Source organism: Sardina pilchardus, chromosome 9 (genome assembly GCF_963854185.1).
Source record: "Sardina pilchardus chromosome 9, fSarPil1.1, whole genome shotgun sequence".
NCBI classification, from domain to species: domain Eukaryota; kingdom Metazoa; phylum Chordata; class Actinopteri; order Clupeiformes; family Clupeidae; genus Sardina; species Sardina pilchardus.
This window is the reverse complement of record NC_085002.1, coordinates 8,755,204-8,779,446: the sequence shown is the minus strand read 5'-3', so window position 1 is coordinate 8,779,446 and position 24,243 is coordinate 8,755,204. Positions and strand designations below refer to the sequence as shown.

At 46.1% G+C, this 24,243-nt stretch overlaps 1 protein-coding gene across 1 annotated transcript in view; it reads right to left on the bottom strand.

Moving 5' to 3' along the window:
* quo (quattro) overlaps nt 1-10,946 on the bottom strand; it is a 34,663-nt gene extending 23,717 nt beyond the window's left edge. Inside the window, exon 1 of the mRNA XM_062545597.1 lies at nt 10,638-10,946. Within this exon, the coding sequence (XP_062401581.1) occupies nt 10,638-10,640 (3 nt within the window). The 5' untranslated portion in view covers nt 10,641-10,946. The remainder of the gene's footprint in view (nt 1-10,637) is intronic.
* Nucleotides 10,947-24,243: the final 13,297 nt, after the last annotated feature.

Below are 24,243 nucleotides of genomic sequence, written 5' to 3'. Positions count from 1 at the left end.
GGGGACCTCGGCTTGATTCTGACCCATTCATCCCCTGATTCCACCTCCACCTCTCTCTCCAACTCATTTCCTGTCACTATCAAGTATCCTATCTGCATAAAGGCAAACCCCCCCCCAAAAGAACATCCTGTCACATCACCCCGAGTGGGTCTCTGAACGTCTTGATGTGCTCTTATGCTCCGTGGCAGCGTTGATGCGGAGGGGGAGGTCTCTGCCAGCTCTGTGCCATATCTGCTCTGGTAAGCTGTCAAGGCTGCCAGTCAGAGTTCAGGCATGTCTGAGTAAAAAAAAAAAAGCGCACCTGACATCATCTATCACTGTCTCCACAGGACTGCCAAACAGGAGACGCCGCGCCGATGGCTACAGGTGTCCATGGCAGCGCTGACATGTCTGTATACTGCTCTGACACGTGGCACAGGTCAGCTAAGTATGGCCCTCAAAACAATGCAGGATTCTGAGCCATTTGTGGTGAGAGTATTTGAACACATACACGGTGTGTAAATAAACACACAATTACACAATTACACACACACACACACACACACACACACAGTCACAACTTTCACACAAATGTGGGCAAGCGCACACAGATCCAAACATTCAAACATACAGTGAAGTACACACAGACTCACACACACACACACACACACACACACACACACATACACAGACACACAGACACACAGACACACAGACAAACAGACACACAGACAAACAGACACACACACACACAAACTCACACTCATACACTCTATGTCACACAAGTACTATCATCATGATTCCCATCTTTCGACTCGCGCCGTATGGTGGTTGTTGATTCATCTCGGACCTGACCACAGAGTTGAGCTCATAAACCGCTAATGGGCCTGCTTCCCCTTATAGCCTCAGCCCAAATTAGCTCCCTCAGCGGGGAAATGCCACACGCGGCCCTGAGTAAATAAGCCCCAGGGCTTTAGACCCGCAAATGTGTAGAAACACACACATATATGCATGCATATACGCACACACACACATACACACACATACACACACACACACACACACACACATATGCATATCTGCACTTACACAGACACATATATAGACTTAAAAAACAAAAACACACATGTATGCATATTTAGAAACATACACACACTCAAGCACAAAAATGCATGTGATACAAAAAGCACTCAAGCTAGTGTACTCAGACCAAGCGGAACGATGCACCAAAAGACTTCACAAATCTTTTCATTTCTGCCTTGTTCCAGTGTCTCCGGCTTAATCATCTCAGTCTTAAATGATTTCTCAATGTCATTTGAAATTCAGAGCTGAGTGAGCACCATTATTGGGGGATTTGCTGAGCCTTACAAAACCAAGGCTCAGATCCACTGCCAGGACTTTCAGATAGCGCACACACACACACACACACACACACAAATAAATAAATCCGCCGCAGTCACGCCGCGAGCGAGAAGGGTCACACACACGCACACACACACACGCAGCAGAGAGCCCACGCCGTGGTCCGTGGGCCGCTCCCTCACTGGAAAGGAATGCTGCCTCATCATGGCCGTAAAAAAAACCCCTCTCTGGTCCTCATCAATCCACTGGATCCCTCTCGCAGGGCTCCTGCCCAGGCAAGGCCAGCGCTCTCCACTCTCTCCACTCTCTCGGCGCACTGCTCAGCGCTGCGTGTTTACACTGTTAGCGCTCCCATGCTAATGCGCTGCAGATGGGGTCCGCGCTGACGAGGGGGTGATGTACCGTCTGGACGCCGCGCTCTAGAGTTCTGAGTCACTAGGACTCCCATCAAGCTCTGTGGCGGACTGTTAAACGGGTCCCTGCCTGCCTGGCCTGCAGCATGGGGCAGCGGGGGTGCAATTGGCCAGAACTGTTGTTCGCTGATCAATGGGAGTCTGGTGCACAAGTGTGCTGTATGCGCACACGGCACGCACGGCCATCTTGGATCTAAATGTCGTGAATGTATGGAAGTAGGTTACTAACTGGTTCTGCAGTGTTTATTCAGCTGTTGCGTTTTAATTGGTGCACTGTGAGCCCCTGGGCCATTGTTTTGTATTTGGTGGCAACGGGGTAATTAAAACCCCCACTGACAGGGAACCCAGAGGAGAACCCTAAACCTCCAGAGCTGATAAAGGAACAGCTCTCCTCTCTCAGGGCACAGGATTACAAGCCAGTCTTCATGGTCCTTGGCCATGTCCTCAACTGTGGTTATCTGGAGCCCTCACTCTCTTTCTCTCTCTCTCACACACACACACACACACACACACATATATACATACACACACACTCTCTCTCTTTCTTTCTTTCCCACACACATACTGTATATGTATACACCCTCTCTCTCTCTCTCTCTCTCTCTATCACACACACACACACACACACATAGACACACACACAGGCCCATCATCACAGGGCTTGTTGATGTAGGTGTGTGGGCAGGCAGCATTTGTGTTTGAGCTCCTGCAGCCATCGCAGCCCCCTGAGTCCAGTGAGTCAGACTGGGCATTTAGTGTGTGCACACAGCACTTGGCTCTTGTGTACTGTAATTTTTATTCTGTCTGCCTGCTTCCATGGTGGTCTCATCAAAAGCTCAGGCCTGGTCCTCCTCCTCCTCCTCCTCCTGGCTGTGCGGCCTCTGACCAGTGTGTGTGTGTGTGTGTGTGTGTGTGTTTCTCTCTCTGTGTGTGTCTGTGTTGTTTGTGTGTGTGTGTGTGTGTGTGTGTGTGTGTGTGTGTGTGTGTGTGTGTGTGTGTGTGTGTGTGTGTGTGTGTGTGTGTGTGGGGGCGCGTGCGTGTGTCTGCTTATGGTCTGCCTTATCTCCCTGGCCGCTGCTTCTCGCAGCCGGTAAACATTCAACACTCTATTTCTGGAGAGGAGACAGGTCCATTCTCTCTCTTTCTCTTTCTGTCTCTCTCTTTCTTTCTCTCTCTCTCTCTCTCTCTCTCTCCTTCTCTCTCTCTGTCTCTCTCTCTCTCTCTCTCAATCAGCCAGCCAGCCGGCAGTGCCGTGTCAGGGAGCACACTCGCTCGATCTCTGGATCTCTCTCTCTCTAGTGCTGTTGCTGGCTCCGATTTCACCCAGCGCTCCGGCCAGCATTCCAGCCAGTTAGGGGGCCATATGCAGTTCAACAGAGCCTTCAGTCCAGGGAAACATAAAAAAAAACACACACACACACACACACACACACAATTAACCATACCCTGTGTTCACCCCCAAAAAATGCTTACACACACGCACACAAACACATCGCCCAAACGCAACGCCTCAAAAAGCTGTCAGGTTGTTTGCTGCAGGCTTCTGGAGAACACACTTGTTGACTCTATGAGATGACGCTTGTTTAATTATCTTTGACATCTAACATAAGCAGAGTGTTGAGCCTCACACACACCACACGAGCGCAATCCGTCCTGCGACGCACTTGGCCCGGGAGAGGCCCGCCAGCGAGCGGTGGTCAGCCCTGTCACACCGATTCTGACAGCGCACTGAAAAACACACACACACGGGTCTCCAAGGAATCAGGAAGTGAGGGATGGAATTTCAGCTCCTACGCGAACTGCGGACTTCACCTCAGAAACGGAGCTGAACAATGAACAGGCGAGCGTGATTGGGTTCTGGCTGCTGAGGGGTATAAACTCTGGATGCCTGAGTTATGCTCAGTTGTGCTGAACCTCATGAAATGACGTTAGCAATGATGACAACACTCAAGGAGTATGCAGTCTTAAATGGCACATTAGCAAATGGCACATTTCAAAACTTGCCCTTTTGGGGAAAAGGTAAGTTCCATTAACAAAACTGTTAGTTTGAGACAAATTAGATTTAGAGCTCATTTCAAAACCTTGACCTTTAGGGAAAAGGCAAGTTCTCTTGCTTTATGTATTTATTTAGCTGACAAAGTATTCACAAGAGAGTTTGCTTCGCCACACAGACCATCACCATCACCATCACCATCAGCTCATACACAGAAACCAAATGATCAGTTCACTAGTTGACCACTGGGATGCCTGATTTAGAGCACTGGTAATAAGCATGTTTGACTGGCTGTAGTCCCGGGATGGCCGTAGTGGAGATCACGTGTGTGATGTCTGATGCCCCTTGTGAATAAGGGCTAACGTGAGCTCACAGCTACTAATGAAAAGAGGAGGATGGGGAGGAGGTGGGCTGCTTCGCTTGGTGGTGTGGTGTCAATAAATATTGAGATTGAGACAGTGTGCGGCAACATAATCTTTTTCTATAAGTTACGTCCCGTGCCAGCACCTCAAAGGGTGTGCATTTTTATTTCTCATTAGGATGCTTCGCTACACCACAGTGTGTGACGTAGTGCACTTGTGGATCTCCTGGAAAGTACACGCAGAGTGAGTGGCAGCTCATTATGGCCTCGTCCTAAAATGGGTCTAGAAAGCCTCATTTTCAAAATGTGTCCTTTGGCATCATCTGCAGTGTAGAAGTGTAGGACTCTCCCCCTGCATGAGCCCTGGGAGAGCCGTGCACAGTAAGCTGAACACCTTAAGCCCTTTTGGAGCTGCTGGGGGCTCTTGCCCCATGTGAACTCTGGGCCACAGCACAAAGGCCTGGTCAGATCTCAGGGGGCTGACGGCAGACTTTGTTGGACATGCATTGTTGTGCTCCAAATGAAAGGTACATTTGTCACGGAGGGCGCAGCCTGAGGACAGATTGACGGGGAGGTTTTGCTTAGGTGTGCAGACCTTGTGTCAAAAGTGATTCGCTCTCTTGTTCGCTCTTTCACCACATACACACACACACACACACAGAGAAAGAAAGAGAGAAAGAGAGAGAGAGAGAGAGAGAGAGAGAAAGCGAGAGCGCTCTCTCAAGTTTTAATCACTTTAAACTTGCAGGCACACACACACACACACACACAAAGCCTTTTGATTGTAACAGCAGTACACATACTGTCTTACAGAAACCTTGTTCACAGAAGTCAGACTGTCAGACTGAGTCATTTTAAAACATCACATAAAATAAGTTGCAACACACACTTGAAGGCGTATTGTTCTTCTTGAGTCAATAACCCCCAATTGCTCTCAGATTTTCGTTCTTGGCAGACATACAAAGGGGTCCGGCCAAAATCTCTTTTTTCCCTGTGCACTCTGAAGGAATCTTTGATGTTGCACAGAAAGGAAAGTCTTGAGCACAAAGAAAGAGGCAGTAAAACAGAATCAAATCATTCCTACACCTCTGATTTAATGTAATAAAAGAATAAAAACAGAGATGGGTTTAAAGAAAGCCCCCCCTCCCCCCTTGTCAACAGGCTGCTTTTTCTAACCTTTCTTTCTCTTTCTCTTCTCCCTTTCTCTTCTCCTCTCTTCTGTCTTTTCTCCTGGAGGAGGCGGAGACACTCCCGAAAGACACTACTGTCTTTGTATCTGTGCCACTCTTGTTTAAATCTGCTCAGAGGGGTGGGCTTTTTCTTATTTTGATTGTCGGGGGGCCGAAAGCTCGACTATTGAGACAAGTCAGGCCACTTCAAATCCTTTCAGCACTCCCCCCCCGGCACCTCCAGCTCCACCTCCACCCCCTGAGAGCAGAGGGAGGCAGGTCTCCACTCGAGAAAGTGCCCTCCAGCCATCTGCCAGCCTGTCCACTCCTGTCACTCACTCACCCAGAAATGCCCACACAGAGATCAGCGTCTGTCCACTTAGCCAGTCGTCCATCACCCATCCACACCTCTATCACTTCATTTACCTATCCATCCATCTCATGCCTCAGACCAGCAGTCAGGCTGCAATATCCAATGGAGTTTATGTGGCCTATGCTGCATTAAGTTCTTCTTGGACTAGTGTTTGCAATTATATATATCGCTTTACATTTACCTAATCTTACGGTGTTCTTAACCATGTGTCTCATTAATATCTGTCTATTACTGTTACAAATTGTGTGATCTATCTATCTATCTATCTATCTGTCTATCTATCTATCTATCTATCTATCAATCTATCTATCTATCTGTCTGTCTGTCTGTCGATCTATCTATCTACATGTATTTCCTCCTTGTCTGAGTCTGTAACAAGTTAATAGTCCACATACACAATAGATCATGTGTCTTGTTTTCCTCCATGTGGAAAAATAAGTAGCCCTGGGGCGTGTATTTGCATGTGGTGTTAAATTTCAGCTCTTGCCTATGTAAACAACTAAAAGCCAAAACAGCATCTCAGCAGTCAGCACTTTTCCTGGCTATTACATTCCCCATGTAAGTGAGTGTGAAAATCTCAGGGTAATTTGAGACATCCTGAAAACATCCTGATGTCCTGTGCAAACCACACTGGAACAAAAACTGCCCCATTGGTACATGTACTAAATTTTCCTTGAACATGTGACCCTCTCTCCAAACACAGGTAAATCCTCTGCGTTTGGAGACAGAGTAATTCCTTCAGCAGAGTCACCGGAGACTGCCAAAGCGCAGGGGAGGATTTGCGGGAGTACACCACTGATTTGGCATGCAAACAGCAAACCTTGCATCTGGCAACCCCATCGCACATTGTGCCTGTGCAGCCGCCTTGTCTGTAATGGGAGCATTAAACCAGGGCGTTCAGCTTGCCGGTTCCCTCGCAGTAACTGGGAGTAACTCGATACGGATCCTCAGCAGGGTCAAATCTCAGGAAGAAAAAAATCTGGGGCTTCCGGTTTAAATGTAGAAGCCATAAATGGGCAAGCTGACAGTTGAAGAGGCATCAGACACATACAAGGGCCCTGTCAAATAGTTGTATAAGCGTCAATAGCTTGGAGCTACTGTAGATGCATTCTTCAAATAGTCTAAACTTGCATCCTACAAGCAAACCATTTCCTGACTATACATTTAAAAACCCTGTTGATTACATCTGAGGCATGTTTGGATTGCTGTGTAGAGCGACATCAGCTTTCTTCTTCTTTTTTCATTAGCTCCTTTCATTCCCCCTCTCTTTTCTCCCTCTCTCCCCTTAATGCATCTTGCTTGGCACCCTTCCAGCCGCTGTACTGGCCGGTCCAATTAGCATGACAAAACAAGCCATCTCTGCTCTCCAGCCCACTTCTAAGCGCTCACCACACCCCGGCAACCCCCCCCACACACACACCCCCCCGTGCCCGTCCGGCCCTTTTCCACAGGCTCTCTGGGAACACAGCGTTTTATCAGGTGGATCTGTTTGCGCCGCTGCAGAGTGCTGCTGCTGGAGAAATGGAAACATTTTTTTTTGTTTGTTTGCTTTCAGGGAGTACACTACGTGCGGCGCGATCTGCCAGGCCTAAATAGCCCGGAAAGTTGGATACCTCGAGGGCCCGAGGATCTGTTTTTAGGCTTGACCCGAAAAAAAAAAATGTTTTTTACACTTACAGCAAAACAGTGCGCGTACCATCAGGGGAGTTCAGGACTTGACGTGTGTGGTGTATGTGTGTGTGTGTGTGTGTGTGTGAGTGTGTGTGTGTGTGTGTTAGTGCGCGTGTGTTTGTGTGAGGGGCTTGTCCAAGACTGGCAGTCGACAGATGCTGTTTGTTCGCCTCTCATACATACCAAACGCCTCTGCCACTGTAGAGGGCTGTGTCCAGTAGCTGGACAGCTGGAACGGCTCGACAGTACATTGCTTACAGGACAAAAAAAAAAAAAAACGCCACACGAACAGGAGTTTTCAGAGATAAGCCATTTCCTAAGAAGTGGTTTCTTTTTTTCTGTTTTACTGTAAATGTCAATTGTTTACATTTGCTTTCCTTTTCTTTCTTCCTCTTGAGATAAATACACTGTTTGCCGAGTCTGAGCCCTTACAGTTCAATGTTTGGCCAACCCCAGCCTTGTGTCTTAAAAGTCAAACAGATGAGAGATACTAGCAGATAAGGAGAGGGCGCTAAGCCAAAGCAAATGTCACTGGAGAGCAGTTTGGCCCAGCTTCATTAGTGATCCTAAACCGACATGTCTGGCACCATACTCTTTAATACAGTATACTGTATGCATTCCTTATCCCTGTAATAATTATGTGTTTACATTGCAGTTATGCTATAGCCCTCTTTTAATACAGACATCAGTCATTTGGTTCTTTCTATAAAACCATGACCTCACTTGCTTCACACAAACTATGGCTGTGCACATTTGTAATAGCGGTAGGTCTTCTTGTCTGAGGCTATTGATGGGTAAACATGTGGAGGTTTCACAGGATAGCACCACAGCCCTCTCATGTAAGGCCTCTGCTAGACTGCCTCTGATCAGCAGCTAACTGCACTAGTCTCCACAGGATGCTGCTACTGCTACTGATGTATTGATGTGATTTGATGCGCTGATCAGGCCTCGTTGGCAAGACAAACAGACAGGAGGAGAGAGAGAGGGGGAGAGGGAAAGAGGGAGATAAAGAAGAGGAAAGAGAGAGAGGGGGAGAGGGAAAGAGGGAGATAAAGAAGAGGAAAGAGAGAGGGGGAGTGACAGAGAGAGGGGAGAGAGAGAAAGATGCTCTGGTGCTGTTTAGTCTGACGACAGCTGTGAATCTGCCCACTATTGCCAAATGTCTGTTGACCTACGCACCCGCTGCCAAGCCCACACAATCAAAGTTCTACATCTAAATCTTTTTATTCGCAATTATGTGTGTGTGTGTGTGTGCGTCTGGGTGTGTGTGTGTGTGTGTGTCTCATACCGTGCTCATGAATGAGTCATTGAATGAGACACTTTAAGACCTGTCGTACATCAGGAAATGGCTTTGGAGGGCTCTAACTTTAGGCTTCCACACAACACTGTAAAAAGATCTCCAAGGACATTTCATGACTGCTGTGCCAAATGTCAAATAGCTGTTTTCATTTCAGGTTATATACATTCACAGCAGAATGTAAAAACACCAGCTAGTAAATCTGTTAGACAGTGGACAGCTCCATCTACATCATCTCATCACATAAAGCACTTACTTGCTCTCTGACTGTTTGTCAAGTTTGAACCTAGCCCAGATTCACATTTGCATAAAAACAGAGCCAAAACCACACTAACACACACACACACACACACACACACACACACACACACACACACACACACACACACACACACACACACACACACACACACACACACACACACACACACACACACACACACACACACACACACACACACACACACACACACGCAAATAAACCAAATGATCACCATTCAAATGAGCCGTGGGCTGACCCATGCTATTAGGCCTGGATGGAAATTGAACACACATGTTCTGCAGTTAACCTCTGAGTAGACTACGAGGGTCAGTGAGAATGTCCCTGGCACATTATAAAGCTCCCACCGGCAGGCTAAGTGGACATGAATGACCAAACTGTACTGCATAAACTTGAGGGCTTTTACCTCTGAAAGAGAATAGTAGAAATCTGGGTCACGCTCACACACTGCAAAATAATTCAATAATTCTGATGAGTTAAGTGGTTTAGTCTGCTGGCTGTCACTCAGGGTTTGGATCCGTCATGAAGTCAACGTTCTCCCTAATTCAACACAGAGGAGTCAGTCACACCCAAACCTGTGACTGACAGCCACAGAGGTGGAGTGTGTGTGTGTGTATTTGACTGTGTGTGAATGTATATCTGTGTGTGCATCGACATGTGTGCATGCTTGCATGAGTGTCGCTATGAACAAGTGTGTGTATGTATCCTGGTGCTTGTGAACACTTGTGAACGTGCATGTGTACATGTTGCTGTGTGCCGGCATATATGCTGTTTCAAGCCAGAGTTAGACTAGTGTGTCGCAGCACTCTGAATTTCCAACCACATCAATCTCATGAGACTTCCTCAGAGGATCAGGAATATCAAGTAGAAACTTTTACAGACGGTCTGAAAGTCTGGATGCCAGGATCAAGTGAGATCACTTCTTTTGAAACTTGCAGAGAGACAATAACCATTAGAAACAAACACAACCACTGCCAAGTGAGCGACAATTAAACACACCAACGCTGACAGACCCAACATGCTCTACAGATGCACAGCCACCCACACAGTCTATCCGGACAGCTCATATTATTCTCATCAAGACTCAAGTGTTGCTATCGCAACAAAAACAAAGACACACAGCCCCTACTCTTTCTCTCCATCTCACTCTCTCTCTCTTACTCTCTCTTTCTCCTCCTCTAACACTAAAAGAAGAATCCCCAGGGTACACTCAAGAGAGAACTCCAGAAGTTTCCACGGCAGTTTAGTCTCACTTTAAGAACAAAGTCCAAAGTTGTAAAAGTGATGATCATACAAAATTAACCTTGATAATACATAACGTGTCTAGCTTTTTGCCATGTGACTAACTGTTGTCTCAATAGTTGGGAGATGTGTTCTCTGATACAAAAGCTACAACAGCAGGTGGTTGCAGCTAAGCAGGAAAGCTAAGCTGTTGAACAGACTGTTTACAAAACAAAAGAGAAAACGACCACCTCCGCAAGGACACTGCACCCTCAACACAAAGAACTCTCAGGAACTTTGGAAAGTAAAAAGTAAAGTGGTGAAGTGGAAATGTTTACAGGAGGTTTGTGAATGACTGATAAAGCCTACACCGGTGCTCATCCCAAACACACACACACACACACATACACACACAAGCACCATCCCTTGGCAGTCAGTAGGTCAGTAGAACAGGTTTAACGCACAGACCTGCAGTCTGGGAAAAAACAGCAGAAGAGCAGAGAAAACTTCACACTAACCATCTTGCCGGTGGTTTATCCCTTATCCAGTTGTCATTATTTTCTGTCTGGTATTCCTTTGACTTTTTCCCTACAGAACTAAAAAAAAAAACCAGAAGAAGCTGTGCGCTCCTCAGAGACGGGCTTGTTGTCTTCCCATGGTCGTTAGTTAGTCCCTGCGAGCGTGCCCTTGCGCTGGGGGCGCCCAGGGGTGTGTCTGGGAGCGGAGGACGCCTCGAAGCAGCAGAGTTCCCATCCTGGCGAGACTTTTCACAAGTAGCCTCAGAGCAAAGAGTGGCCCGGCTCAGAGCGTCAGCCAGCCTGTTGCTCCGCCGCCTGCTTTCTGTCCACACAGAGAGCTCCAAGGAGAGAGAGAGAGTGAGAGAGAGAGAGAGAGAGAGAGAGAGAGAGAGAGAGAGGAAGGGGGGAGTGTGTGTGTGTGTGTGTGAGTTTGTAGGAGAGAGCGAGAGGCTGAAAGGGGGAGGAGAAAGGCTTTCTCTTTCAGAGGAAATCCCCCTCAAGGCATTTTTATACTCTTTCTCAGCACTGCTCTGAATCTCTGCTATCTCCTTCTTTTCTGTTCAACTCTTTTCTCTTCTAATCCTTTCTTCTTCCATCCATTTCTTTGTCGTTTCCTGATTCTTTTGTCCTCCCTTACTTATTATGTTTCTTTTCTTTTACCTCTTCATTTTTTCTTTCTGTCTTAATTTCTTGGCCTTTTTATTCTTTCCCAGTTTTTTCAGATCTACTTGTGCTTTTGGACACAAACACACACAGACACACACACTAAGCACACTGACACAAACCTAAACGATTGCATAGTGCCTAGATACTAAAGTACACCTGCACAGAAATGTATGGGAGAACACATAGTTGTGTTCAAACTACAATTATCTGAAATACACACACATACATACACACACACTCTCTCTCTCACACACACACACACACACACACACACACACACACACACACACACTTGGAAGCTAAAAGGAGCTCGAGCCCTCTTTGAGAGCCCCCCTCTCTATTTTAAACGTTCTCTATGGAGAGAAGTCCTTAGTGTAAGTCAGCAGCACGTACACACAAACGCACCACACACACACACACAAATGCTGAGAGAGAGAGAGAGAAGGAGAGAGAGAAGGAGAGAGGGAGAGAGAGACAGCTCTCTATTTTAATCAGTCTCTCATCACAGAGGGCAAGAGACTTCAGAGCTCCTCTGGGCATTCATTTCCTCTGGACCGCTTTTATGCTGCCACTGTCCTGTATTTAGGACACATCAAAGACACAGAGAGGGTGTGAGAGAGTGAACAGTGTGTGTGTGTGTGTGTGTGTGTGTGTGTGTGTGTGTGTGTGTGTATGTGTGTATGTGTGTGTGTGTGTGTGTGTGTGAATGGGTTTGTACGAGGGAGAGAGTTTGCGTGAGAGTTTTTGTGAGAGAGACAGAAAGCATTTGTATGTCCCCCTCCACACTCCTCACCCCTGGAATGCAGTTCCACCCTACATTTCAGTGTATGTTGTTTCAGGTCTCATACACACGTGTGCACGGTCATATGCACACACACACACACACACACACGCACACACACACTGACACAGACTTGTTTTAAACTCAGGGTCAGTGCCATTTCTCTTCCAGTCCTCTGACACGTTTAAAGGAGGAGGAGAGTGAGGGCAAGAGAGACACAGAGAGTGTGTGAGAGAGCGGTCGAAGAGTGATCACTTTTCCACCAAAACCCCTCGCAAGAATTTACATGGCCTACATACGGTACCATTCATTTAGGACAGGAATGTAATTCAGCTGTTCCCTGTTTTCTTTCTCGTTCGCCTGCCCCTCTCCCTCCCTCCCTCCCTCCCTCCCTCTCTCTGTCTCTCATTCTATCTCTCTGTCACGGTGAAAGGCAGAGGTCTTCCTGCCAAATATTCTCCCAGATGTGTGCGCAGATGTGTGTCTCAGAGGAGCCCGGCATGAGGAGATGTTTTGACAGCACGTCAAAACCTGTGGCTTAAGAGCCAGCAGGTAGCCGCGCTCTTCCCTTTGTCTCTCGGTCTCTTCGCAGCCGGGGCGAAGACCTCTCAACAGGGCGCGGGAGAGCATGAGAAGAGAAAGAGAGAGAGAGGGAGGGAGGGAGAGACTGAGAAGGGGAGAGATTGAGAAAGGGAGAAGGAGAGCTTTGAACAAAGGGGGCTGCGAGAGATGCGTGGGCCCTTTTTCGCTCTCTTCTGTTTTTCGTTGCGGCGTGTCTGTCTTTGCGAAGCGGCAAAAAAAACGAAACAGGCCTCGGCGGCGAGGACGTGTCAGATCAAAGGGGTCGACACGCTCCGCTGATGCCTCCTCATGAAAGCCAGATGCTCGACGCAGTCAGAATGCCCACAGACAGACAGACAGAGATGGAGCCGCAAGTCAGTGTCAACAAGACAGACATTAGCTAGAGAGGAGGCCAGGTCTCGGTGGCAATTATGTCAGATGATATCATGATACAGTATGCACACACACATACCCATATAGCCGTATATACCCATACCATAAAAGCAAACAGTCATATTATCTATCTCTTTCACACACATCTGACATCTGACTCACTCCCAGATAGATTGTCTCACTCCCTCACAGATAGATAGATACACAGATAGATATAAGGAGGGGGGTGGGGGGGTGGGGGGGGGAGGGGCTGGCTGGAGAGAATGACGGCTGTCTCGTTAAATTCTCAGACTTTGCTGACGGCTGCTGCTACTCCTGACTGCAGTGGTGCTTGAAAGCCACCTCTGAGGGTCCAGCTGGGGTCTTGTCTCTGGGATCAGATCCAAATCCCTTGTTCACCCCCCCCCCCCTCCCCCAACCTACAAAAACATCCCCCTCTGTCACAGCGGATCTCACCCCCTGGGCCATTCCTGCACAGTGAGGGGTGTACCTCTGCCCCAGACCTGGCTACGGGAATACACTGACCCCCCACCCACACACACACACACACACACACACACACACACACATATACACACACAACTATACTCACACTCAACCCCCTAGCTGAACCAGCACTATGAGTCATTTGTAAAGCATCTTTAGTCTAGGCCATACAGTTTCACACACACTTATGTATACGTATACATACATGCATTGGCCCAAAACCAGACACAGACAGACAGAGAACAGTAGAGAGAGATTGAGAGAGAGGGAGAGAGAGGGATTGAGAAAGAGGGTGGGAGAGAGAGAATAAGTCCGACACGAACACACACATACACACAAAAATAAAAATAGAAATGATACACATCCGTGATATTCCCCTCGATACTCGCCGGGCAGTCTGCATCAAAAGCATGTGCTCCGAAGCAAGTCTCTTGCCTTTCCTATGGCCCGGGCCCTCATCCATACTGATAACATTAGTCATGCACGTGGCCCAGCCCACCTCCGTGTCTTTTGGACTCATGACAGATAATACAGCACAGCTGGACCTCATTTCCCCTTTTAATTCTGGACCGGACTGCAATGGACGCTCAGCGAAGGAAGTCTAGGAACCCTCTGAAGCGGCGGGACAATTGCCAGACAAAAGGCTTAGAGGGGAGAAAAAAAAACCGTACATGTTATGTTTTCACTCGTCTCCAGTTGCATGTGAATGGATGTACTGTAGATGTAGGGACTGCAGCCGAGGACTGGGGCTGACAAGTCAGACAGGCTCAGGGGGCTGGGGTGAGGGGTAAAGGGTGGGTGAAGAGGGGGGGGGGAGGTTAGGAAGCACATTTCGCCGCTGCTGTCATCTCTTCCTCTTTTGTTTCTCTCTTATCAGCGTCTGCCCATCTCCAGCCGAGCGATGACATCACTTCCTGACGGCGTCTCGGGGGTCGGAGCTAAGCTGAGCGGCCGGAGCTTTGGAAAAGTGGGATTCTTTTCTTTCGCTTCGTCTTCTTTTTTTTCCAGCTCTGCGGTGGAGGAATGGCATCCCAGACACTTCAGCTTGTATTGGCGGGGACTTAGCAGACGAGGCACTCATCAGCCCAGATGTTCCAGTGTGAGGAATGGGGCCACAGCACCTTTAACCACAGACCTGGAGGCATGTTACACCCCCGCCCACCTCACCCCCCTTATCAGCATACCACTCTTAATATCAGTTCACATAGAGAGCGCTTCATGGACAGATGGTATAGTAGCAACCTATATCTTAACAATCACAGAAAACACAGTATTTGTGTCTAATGTATAGTTGCATTTACTGTAACGTCATTCACAGAAATGGACATTGAGGGGTGCTGTTAAAGCACCATGTCTGGAGTGTCATTTCAACTGACAGTGGTGTTGCACAAGTCCATACCTGGCTTGGGGCTTCGGCTTGTGACTGTAAGGCAGGAGATTATGCCTCTCTGCTGGAAACATTCTGATAGCCTCTGGCAACAGGGTGGGACTGTGCTGTCAGTCAACGAGGAAGCACAACTCCAATATGGGTCAGGAAGTGTGTGTGTGTGTGTGTGTGTGTGTGTGTGTGCGGGTGTGTGCCTGTCTGTGTGTGTGTGTGTGTCTTCACATATGTTCATGTCTCTAAGTGCCAATAAATATCGCCATGCATGTCTGTGCATGTATGTCTTTTTGAGTGCACACTGTATATCTGTGGTATGTATGTGGTGTGTGTCTGCATATGTGTCTGCATACACCCAGTGGTCATACACACACACACACACACACACACACACACAAACACAAACACAGGGTGGTGCACAAAACTGGCCAACTGGATGACATACATCATAACATTTCGAAATACAAAAATGCATTTCCTGTCAGTTCACGAAACCCCGTCTGTAAATCATGCCTGGCTTGTTTTGTTGGCTGGATGGTGCGGAGGAATCCTGGAACTTTCTCCGAACCCTGAATGGTTTTCCATCTGCACTTTGGTTGCTTAATCTGTTCTTCATGAGGGTCCATTAGCAGCCTTTCTTTCTTAATTCCGCTTCATCCCACACTGTAGGGCCTTCTGCCAGACAATGTCATGAGGGCATCCTGTCCTCCTGAAGTTGGCTTCTCCTGACTTCCTGGGTCACTGATCATCTTATGTGTAGGAGGGGGAGGATTATCAAGATTTTCATTGCTATTTTTAATATTTTTATCTAATATTTGCTCCGAGGGCAGGATTTGGAAACCCCACGGTACATTCATTCAGAGCTTGATTCTTTTTATGTCTCACTGCCTCGGACTGAAACTGAGGATGTGCATCGTCGTCCACGATCAGCGTGAAGTCTCTCAGGGATCTTGTGTGCTGAATGGAAATGAACACGGCGGAGTAGACGACTGGAGGCCTTTTGAGGCGACTGTGACACGGCAGCGCAGGAACATTCCCACATCTAACAGACACGGAGACGCAGGCTGTCAGTGGAAAGTTTTAAATGGATCCACCGGAGATGTCAGCGAAAAGGCTTTTTGCATTAATCAGAGTTTTATATAACACTATATCAAAGACAGTGAGTCATCCTGCTGTCCTTATCTACACCCTGATCTTATTTATTTATTTTTTCTCTTTGAATGGCACTGAGGCCTGTGACTTGGCCCTGAGACGTCTTTTGAGACGGGCAGCTGCAAGGACACCCATGCAGTTTAAAGAGCCCGGCTCTGGCTGTGTTGAGAAAGCAAACTCAGGACCCCGGTGTGTTTGTTCTAGCAGCAGGAGAGGACAACAGCAGTACCGGTCACACACTATGGGAGACACTCTCATGCTCTGAGTCAATCAGAGGACAACAGGTGTGTGTGGGGGTGGGGTGGGGGAGTGGGGGTGTGTGTGAGTCACTCACTGCTGCATGGGAGAGAAGTTATGGGAAACAGAGCAGAGCAAAACATACAGGGCTGCATTTTTATATAAGGGCAATCAAATGTGTGTGTGTGTGTGTGTGTGGGGGGGGGGGGGGGGTGGGTGGTCCCATATCTCTTCTGAGCTGTCCCACACTGGGTAAGAAAGAGCATATCCACACCAGCCTGTAACACCATTGGCCTAGACAATTTGACTGCACTGACTGTGATGGGACTAATTGAATTGAAGGGTACCGGGTCATATTCTGTTATTTATCTGCATTCTGTGTTTGTGGTCAGTTCATTATCATGTCATGTGCAAGAGTGGGTCAGTCAGCAAGCCCAGCCTGTCTCAAAATAATTGAACAATTACAAAAAAATGAACAATTTAAGACCTACCACTCCCTTCAAATTTCCCTCTCTCTCTCTCTCTCTCACTCACACACACACACACACACACACCCTACGTGTCCTCTCCTGACCTCATTGGAGGATTCTTTCCCTCGTCTCCCCCCACTCATTTCTAGACTTGGGTCCCTGATCCCATTAAGGGCAGCGAAAGCCCAGTCTGGCCCTTTGTCATCCGGGCATGTCGGCCTCCTCACTCCCTTCCTTCCTGTGCGGTAGTGCTGCCCGTCCCAGTCCACCCCCAGGCTGACCGGAGGAGAGCAGGCCGGTGGGGTTGTGGAGGGGAGGCCGGCTGGGCAGGGAGGGATGGAAGGAGTCTGTGATTTATCGGCTAAAAGTCCCTGAGAGTCGGAGCGCAGATCCTCAAGGAAGGCGCTGATATGGGTGTGAACAGGCATCCTCTTTCCATCTCTCTCGATGAAACACTCGAACACACACACACACACACACACACACACAAACACATACACATACACAAACACACAAACACTTACACAGACAGTCACACAGACATTAGCTCTCCCGCTCTCCCACTATCTCCATTTCGGCGTGACTTTGGTGTGGTCAGGGAGCCCAGCAAATGTTTTGGCTGGTGGTACAGACACTGTGGTTTCATGTTAGAAGTGGAAGAAAATCCAAAAGTACTAGATTCCCTGGGCTGGGAGTGCAGCATGAATAACATGCTTGTGGTTGAGTATGTGTGTGTGTGTGTGTGTGTGTGTGTGTGTGTGTGTGTATGAGAGAGAGAGAGAGAAAGAAAGACTGAGTGTGTGTGAGTGTGTGTGTATGTGTATGCAAATGAGAGCAAGCGTAGTCCAACTGACCCACCCAAAGCAAACAAGCCCCCAGTTCCAGACACCGCCATTTCTCCAGGTACACAAACAAACCGGATGACTTCATACCCACTCATCGCTCGGTCCCAGCCGTTGTTTGGGCTAGTGATGAGCTCCACACTTATCTCCTCCAAACATCATGCATCATAATGACCACACACTCAGAGCAGCCTATTAAAGTCTCCTCAGCAGTGACTCACTCGCGCCGGATCGTAACCCTGACCTGGCACACCCCTCAGAGATTCACACTCGCGCCTATCAATGTCATCGCTTGTATCAGGGTAGACCGGGAAACAAGATGGCTTAGTGACAATAAAGAGTTAGTGGGAACAGAAGCCTTTGGGCCACTCGGACGAATGGGGGCGCTGGAAAAGAAAGGCGAGGCTGTCTTGCCGTCCGTGGAGACAATCCTACACAGGCTGTAATTGTTTTCTCCCCCCCTGCTTTCCAAATGAGAGAACTAATTCACTCTGGCAGTCTAAATCAACCCAGATGGTGTCAGATGTAGGAAGGCATGCATTCCTCTTCGGTTCCGTGTGAATTCCTCTCGGAGCGGTCGGCGACGAGAAATGCAATATCCCGGCGTAATGCAAAGCATTAGGCGCTGGGGACAGACAGGCAAGGTGTTTGAGGTAGACACCACTGACATGCCTGCCTGAGCAGATCGTTTGTACTTGGCGGTTCATTCCAGAAACAACAACACTGACTTGTGGGTCCTGCGGTTTTAAGCGAAAGACATTTAGATTCAGAACTGGATCCACTATAAACAGGAAAGGCATTCAGTATGTGTCAGAGAAAAGGTTAATGTAATCCTATAACAGGGAGAAGGTATGTGCTGATCTTTGTCTGAAATACCCGTTACAGCCACTAGATGGTGCCTAAATGTCTATTCTTGATTTCATGTGCCCAAACCATCCAAACTGTCACTCATAACACAATATGCCTGTTGGCACCATGCTGATTTGAGAGAAATCTAGGGTGACACAGTGTCTCACGCAATAAGGAAACAATGTCCTCAAGTAGGCCTATATGTGAGACACACAGCAGTAGAATCAATCTTCAAGATGATTACCCTACTTACACTGCACAAAATGTCCAAAATGAGCTCCTTTTGCAATCTACAGAGAGGGGGAGAGAGGCCTCTTCATCTGATTGATCATGTTTAAACATGGACAGGCTTTTAATCAAACTGCATTCATTAATGGCACTTCTATCAAAGTGTAAGCGGAAACTAGGTCAGGTCCACAATGGACTTAATCACTTCGTCTTTACTTTAATGACTTGCAGATGCGCGATTTATGAAAGCAGCCGACTTCACTGGCCAGAGTTCTCCACAGGTTCACAGTCCCCAGCAGTGAGTTTGAATTCATACCAAACAAAAGCGTGTTTACCATTTGCAAAACTGGGACATGACTCTAATGCATGTTTTGTAAGCAATTGTATGCACATGTTACATATCTCATTCATGTATTAGGATGGGTAAAAGGGAAACACAAGTTCATAGAGCCATTTTGCATGTACTATATCAATAGAATCCTAACAAATCCTGAAGTATCTAGCAAAGGGAAAGCATGGTAATCTGACATTTTAGTGTATTTTAGAAATAGATCAAAGAATCACAATCATCCTATATAGTAACAAAAAAACTGTCCTATACAATAACGCATCAGACATTTATATTGTGACTGATATTATTACTATTACAAATACGCTTAATGTAGACTTACCACATTTTTAAACAAAAAACTGTTCATTTTCAACAGTTGCAATGTTCATTCTGTAAGAGGCTTTGGATAAAAGTGTTTGTTAAATACTATAACTATAACTACAGTAGCCTATACCTATACATAATGTCTGATACTGTGTGCATAACACTGACCTGATTAATAATTCTGTTGCATCTGCCCATGATTCAAAATATGTGAGAAATGTGTCATTTAGACCTGACAAAAGATACTCCACAGCCTTTTCCAGCATGTTCTAGCTCTTTCTGGTCTGAGTGCTCCTGCTCTGTTTTAATGTGCTGCTCGTAACCCATTGGGTTATGAGTCCTCATTTAGTCTCTCACGTGAGATTTCATTAAGGCAACAATGTGAGGTACATTTTTTTAACTGACAACTACTTTTGGTGTCATCTTCAAATTCATTATGGTAGTATGGATGGTCACGTGAAGAGCAGCGCATCTGTCATTCTCACTGACTATTTTAGGCTGTGTACCCTGTTGTCCTCCGGGGATGGGACACTCACACTTCCCACGAAAATGTGTCACAACGTCACATGAGATACTTACTAAAGCATAAAAGTTTTTATTTGTTTAGTTTTTATCATTTGAGTGGTAAGGTAGTTAGACTAGCTCACTGTAGACGAGGCCCATAATACTCCTTAACAGTAATAGTTACAACTAGCTCCAGTCTGTAAAGTTTCAGTCCAACTAAGTGCTTAATTTTTTCTTAACTCTCTCTCTCTCTCACACACACACACACACACACACACACACACACACACACCTGTAACAAAACCTATAACACACAGGATTTATAGTCACAAGCTTGACCTCTAAACCTCTAAAGAACACAAAAAATATAAATACTGAACGGATTCCCTAAAAGGATACTAAGGTTACGACTTCAATAAATGGCCCTGTTATATAGTTTATAGCATGGCTTAAAGTAATCAGAACAGATAGTTAAGGACACCTGTTCTAGCTATACTTTGTTGCTAAATATAGCTCCACCAAAGACCCACCAGGATTGATGGATTCCGAAACGAAACATGATTCTGGAAGAGAGAAGTATCCAATAATATGTTTGCTGGTCTTACACAAAATAATTTGCTCATTGAAATGACACTGACAAAGGCTCCATCTGCTGGCTTTCTTGCTGTAACTACCTCTTTATGACAGAAAACTTATCATTAAACGTTTCCTTGTTACAATAACTGCAATGAACGTTCAGTGACATTCCACCACCATTTCCACTGGGCACGTTTACATGGACACTTAGAAACAGAATAAATGCTCAATTGGAAATGAAATTCTCATATAACCACCTCAATCGGAATTAAAAGAATACCTGATCCATTTGGAATTTGAATCGGAATGAAAGAGGTGGTTGTATTCAGTTCCTATTCCTATTCAACAGCCATGTACTGTATACGGTCAATCAGATTGCCTGCTGTATCTTCAAGGTAAAGTAGGCAACAACAGCTATTCCGATCAAAGATTCTATAGCGATTCATATTCTATATGTAAACAGATGGTACAATCTTTTAATTTGGAATAGTTTAATCAGAATGACAAAAAAAAGTTTTCCACTTTTACTGGAACCACAATCTTTCCCATCCATGTGAATTTAACTACTGAAACAAATCACCAAATTACCATAAGTCATCTAACTTAGTCATCCTGTAATTACAACAACTTAAATGTGATATGTGCAGCTTTTGTGGACCCCGTTGTCTTAGTTTAACTTCTTTAACAGACATGCATGCCTGACGGTTTATGTATATGTGCCTGTTCCTGGCTCGTGTCTGTCTGTTCACATGCTCAGATTCTTGAAGTACACCTGTCCACTTAGTTTCTGTTTGTGCTGGTGTGTGTGTGTGTGTGTGTGTGTGTGTGTGTGTGTGTGTGTGCTGGTGTGTGTGTGTGTGTGTGTGTGTGTGTGTGTGTGTGTGTGTGTGTGTGTGTGTGTGTGTGTGTGTTGCCATCATTAAGAGTGGCCAGACACACCTGTCCCCCTGTGCTAGTGTTTGTGCTGAGCTTACGGGTTTCCGTCCCGGGAAAAAACTGAAGAGCCTTTTAAAAGCAGCTTTTAGGGCTCTGCCCACCTTTATGCAGAGGCATACAAAAATTCCTCTCTCCCTCAGCCCACGACAAAGCAGTCTGATCCACCTCAGCAACATCCTTCCCTTCTTCCCAACAGAAATAGCAAAACAGCTCAATGTTGATAACATACAGTACAGCACCTTCCACATTCATTGGAACCCCTGGTAAAGATGAGTCAGAAGAAATTAAACATTTTATCTTACAGTAGGTTCACAATGAAAATAATTAGGGAAATCCAACCTTGAATGGAAGCAAATTTATTCTAAGAAAAATATTTTAGAAATATGTGTGACAAAAACACAAGTGCCACAGTTATTGGCACCCCTGTATAATTCTTTGCAACGCCTCCCTTGGTCAATAAATAGCTCTTAGTCTTCTCCTATAACATCTCATAAAGTTGAGAGTGTTCCTCTTTATAGAATATCTCTGGAGATTGTTAAGTTCTCTATACATTCTCCTCTTGCTGCTCACACCACTGATTTCTGTGGAGGTCAGATCAGGGTATATAATCTGAGGTAACCATGACATAAACCATTTTCTCTGTTGATATGGACATTCTTAAGGAGTTGGGAGTTTTCTTTAAGACTTCCTAACTTACCAAGGTGAATACACTTAACTAAATTGTTTATTCTCTTGTCTTTACCATGTTGAATAATTTCTAGGGTGTTTGACCTCTGTGTAATTTCATACCTTAATGAAACAGGAAATCATTGATTACTGCTTGAAAATTCATTGGCACTCTGATTAACTTAAATAGCCGCTGAAAGTAGAAAAAAGTAAAAAAAAAAAAAACTTTAAGTGACATTTGGCTTTTAAGTTTTCTAAGGGTACCCATAATTGTGACAAGTTGTTTTTCTACTCTTCTACAATTCTGAAGACATGCATGCAACATGAAAGAGCTTTTTGCTCAGTGGATTGGTGACAGAGGTGACTCTAGCAGTGATTGGTTCTGAACTGGTCCCATGACCCCGAAAACTGGACCCAAAATGACCTTTCATGTCCAGGGTAGAATAAACTGAATGAGCATAGACTGAAGAGGAAGCGAAAACACACAAATTCAGCACGTGCACACACACACACACACACACACACACACACACACACACACACACACACACACACACACACACACACACACACACACACACACACACACACACACACACACACACACACACACACACACACAGCCTCAAGCGCTTACATAGTTAACAGATGTCCTGCACATTAGGGAACAGGTGGAGCGGTTTCCCAGACCATAGACGTTTGCTTAGTCACAGGGGGTATAATTGCAACACTCTGAAGCTTAAGAAAAAACAGGTGCAGAACAGCGCTCTGCTTTACTGAGCTATTTCTTTTTTTAATTGTAGCGTTCAAAGGGAAACTGCAGTAGACTGCACCTTTAATGCTCTGAAGCTAATCTACAGCAAGGCCTAAATGAGGTGTCAGACTTCTGCACAGGAGCGGCCAAGCTCAACATTTTAATAGGCTCACTTGAAAATGAAGACATTGTAAAGAATACACACTGACATTCCTGAAAATATGTGACTAGCCTACTGGTAAAGCTAACACTGAGGATGTTTGATGTTTGTGTGAGTGTCATCCTAATGCCGTGAACGGTAGCACTTGTGGTAAACAATAACTGACAAATGTGTGAACAACATTGAGGCTGATGAGATACAAACACAGATGCCGTCATCAAGTCAAGCACATCGACTCAGACTGCTAAAGCTAAGCTGCTAAAAACCCTATAATTTCATTGTGGCTGTCAGTGTCTACAAGCATAAACACGTGACATACTGTACACCTCCATACACACACACACACACACACACACACATCATAACACAACACATTCACACAACACAACGCAAACATAATAAAGACATGAATGAGGTCACGTCTTTGCAGCACAACAGCACAAAGTGCTTCAACGCCACACTATTCATCCTCCCCTCTAGAATGACAAATATGACAGAAGAGTGCTGAAGATGGCCACCATATCGCATTACATCACTGACCCAGTCTGTTTATGAGCACAGGCTCCCTCTTCACGCTCGGCCGGTCAGGGGTAGAGGTCACGCCATGTATAGCTCAAAGCTGAGGTTGACCTTGCTAGGATATATGTAGGCTACATCTCTTCAAAAATGCATCTCACCAACCGACCACCCCTCCTCTTCCATAGGACATAAAGAGCTCTGCAACCAGCAGCAAGGTCTTCCATAGGACGCCCCACAGAGGTATCACAGATGTGTGAGCAGTGTCACGTGGGGCAGGGTGGAAACGAATGAGCATTTCTGCTCAGTTCACTCTGTTCATCTTAAGCACAACACCCGTCTCCAGTCAGAGAAGACCTGAATGCACTGCTGGGGTTCATTAAAATACAGTATGGAGTGGAGCTGGGAGGTCACTACAATAAGGCCATCGGGTGTTGTGAAAAGCCATTACATTGAGAACAGAGGCCCTTTATATTAGATTATGTGAAAAGTCAATGGTACTGAGCTGAGAGCCACTTGTGAGCTCTCCGCAGAGGCTATGGGTCTCAGTGTCCCTGGCTTGATGTATCCATTATCAGTTGATACAACACTATTCATGATATTTTTATTACACAGACTGTTAACTCAGCAAGCTTAAATCGCATATAAAATTCCCAAATGCCCTGAAATGCATCCAAATGAATTGCTCTGAACAAAGTGCTGAGCTATACAACACGATCCAATACATTCAATTAAGCTATGGTAAGTGGTAAGTGAACAAGTGATTATTGCTCTTTAGATATCCCGATGTGGA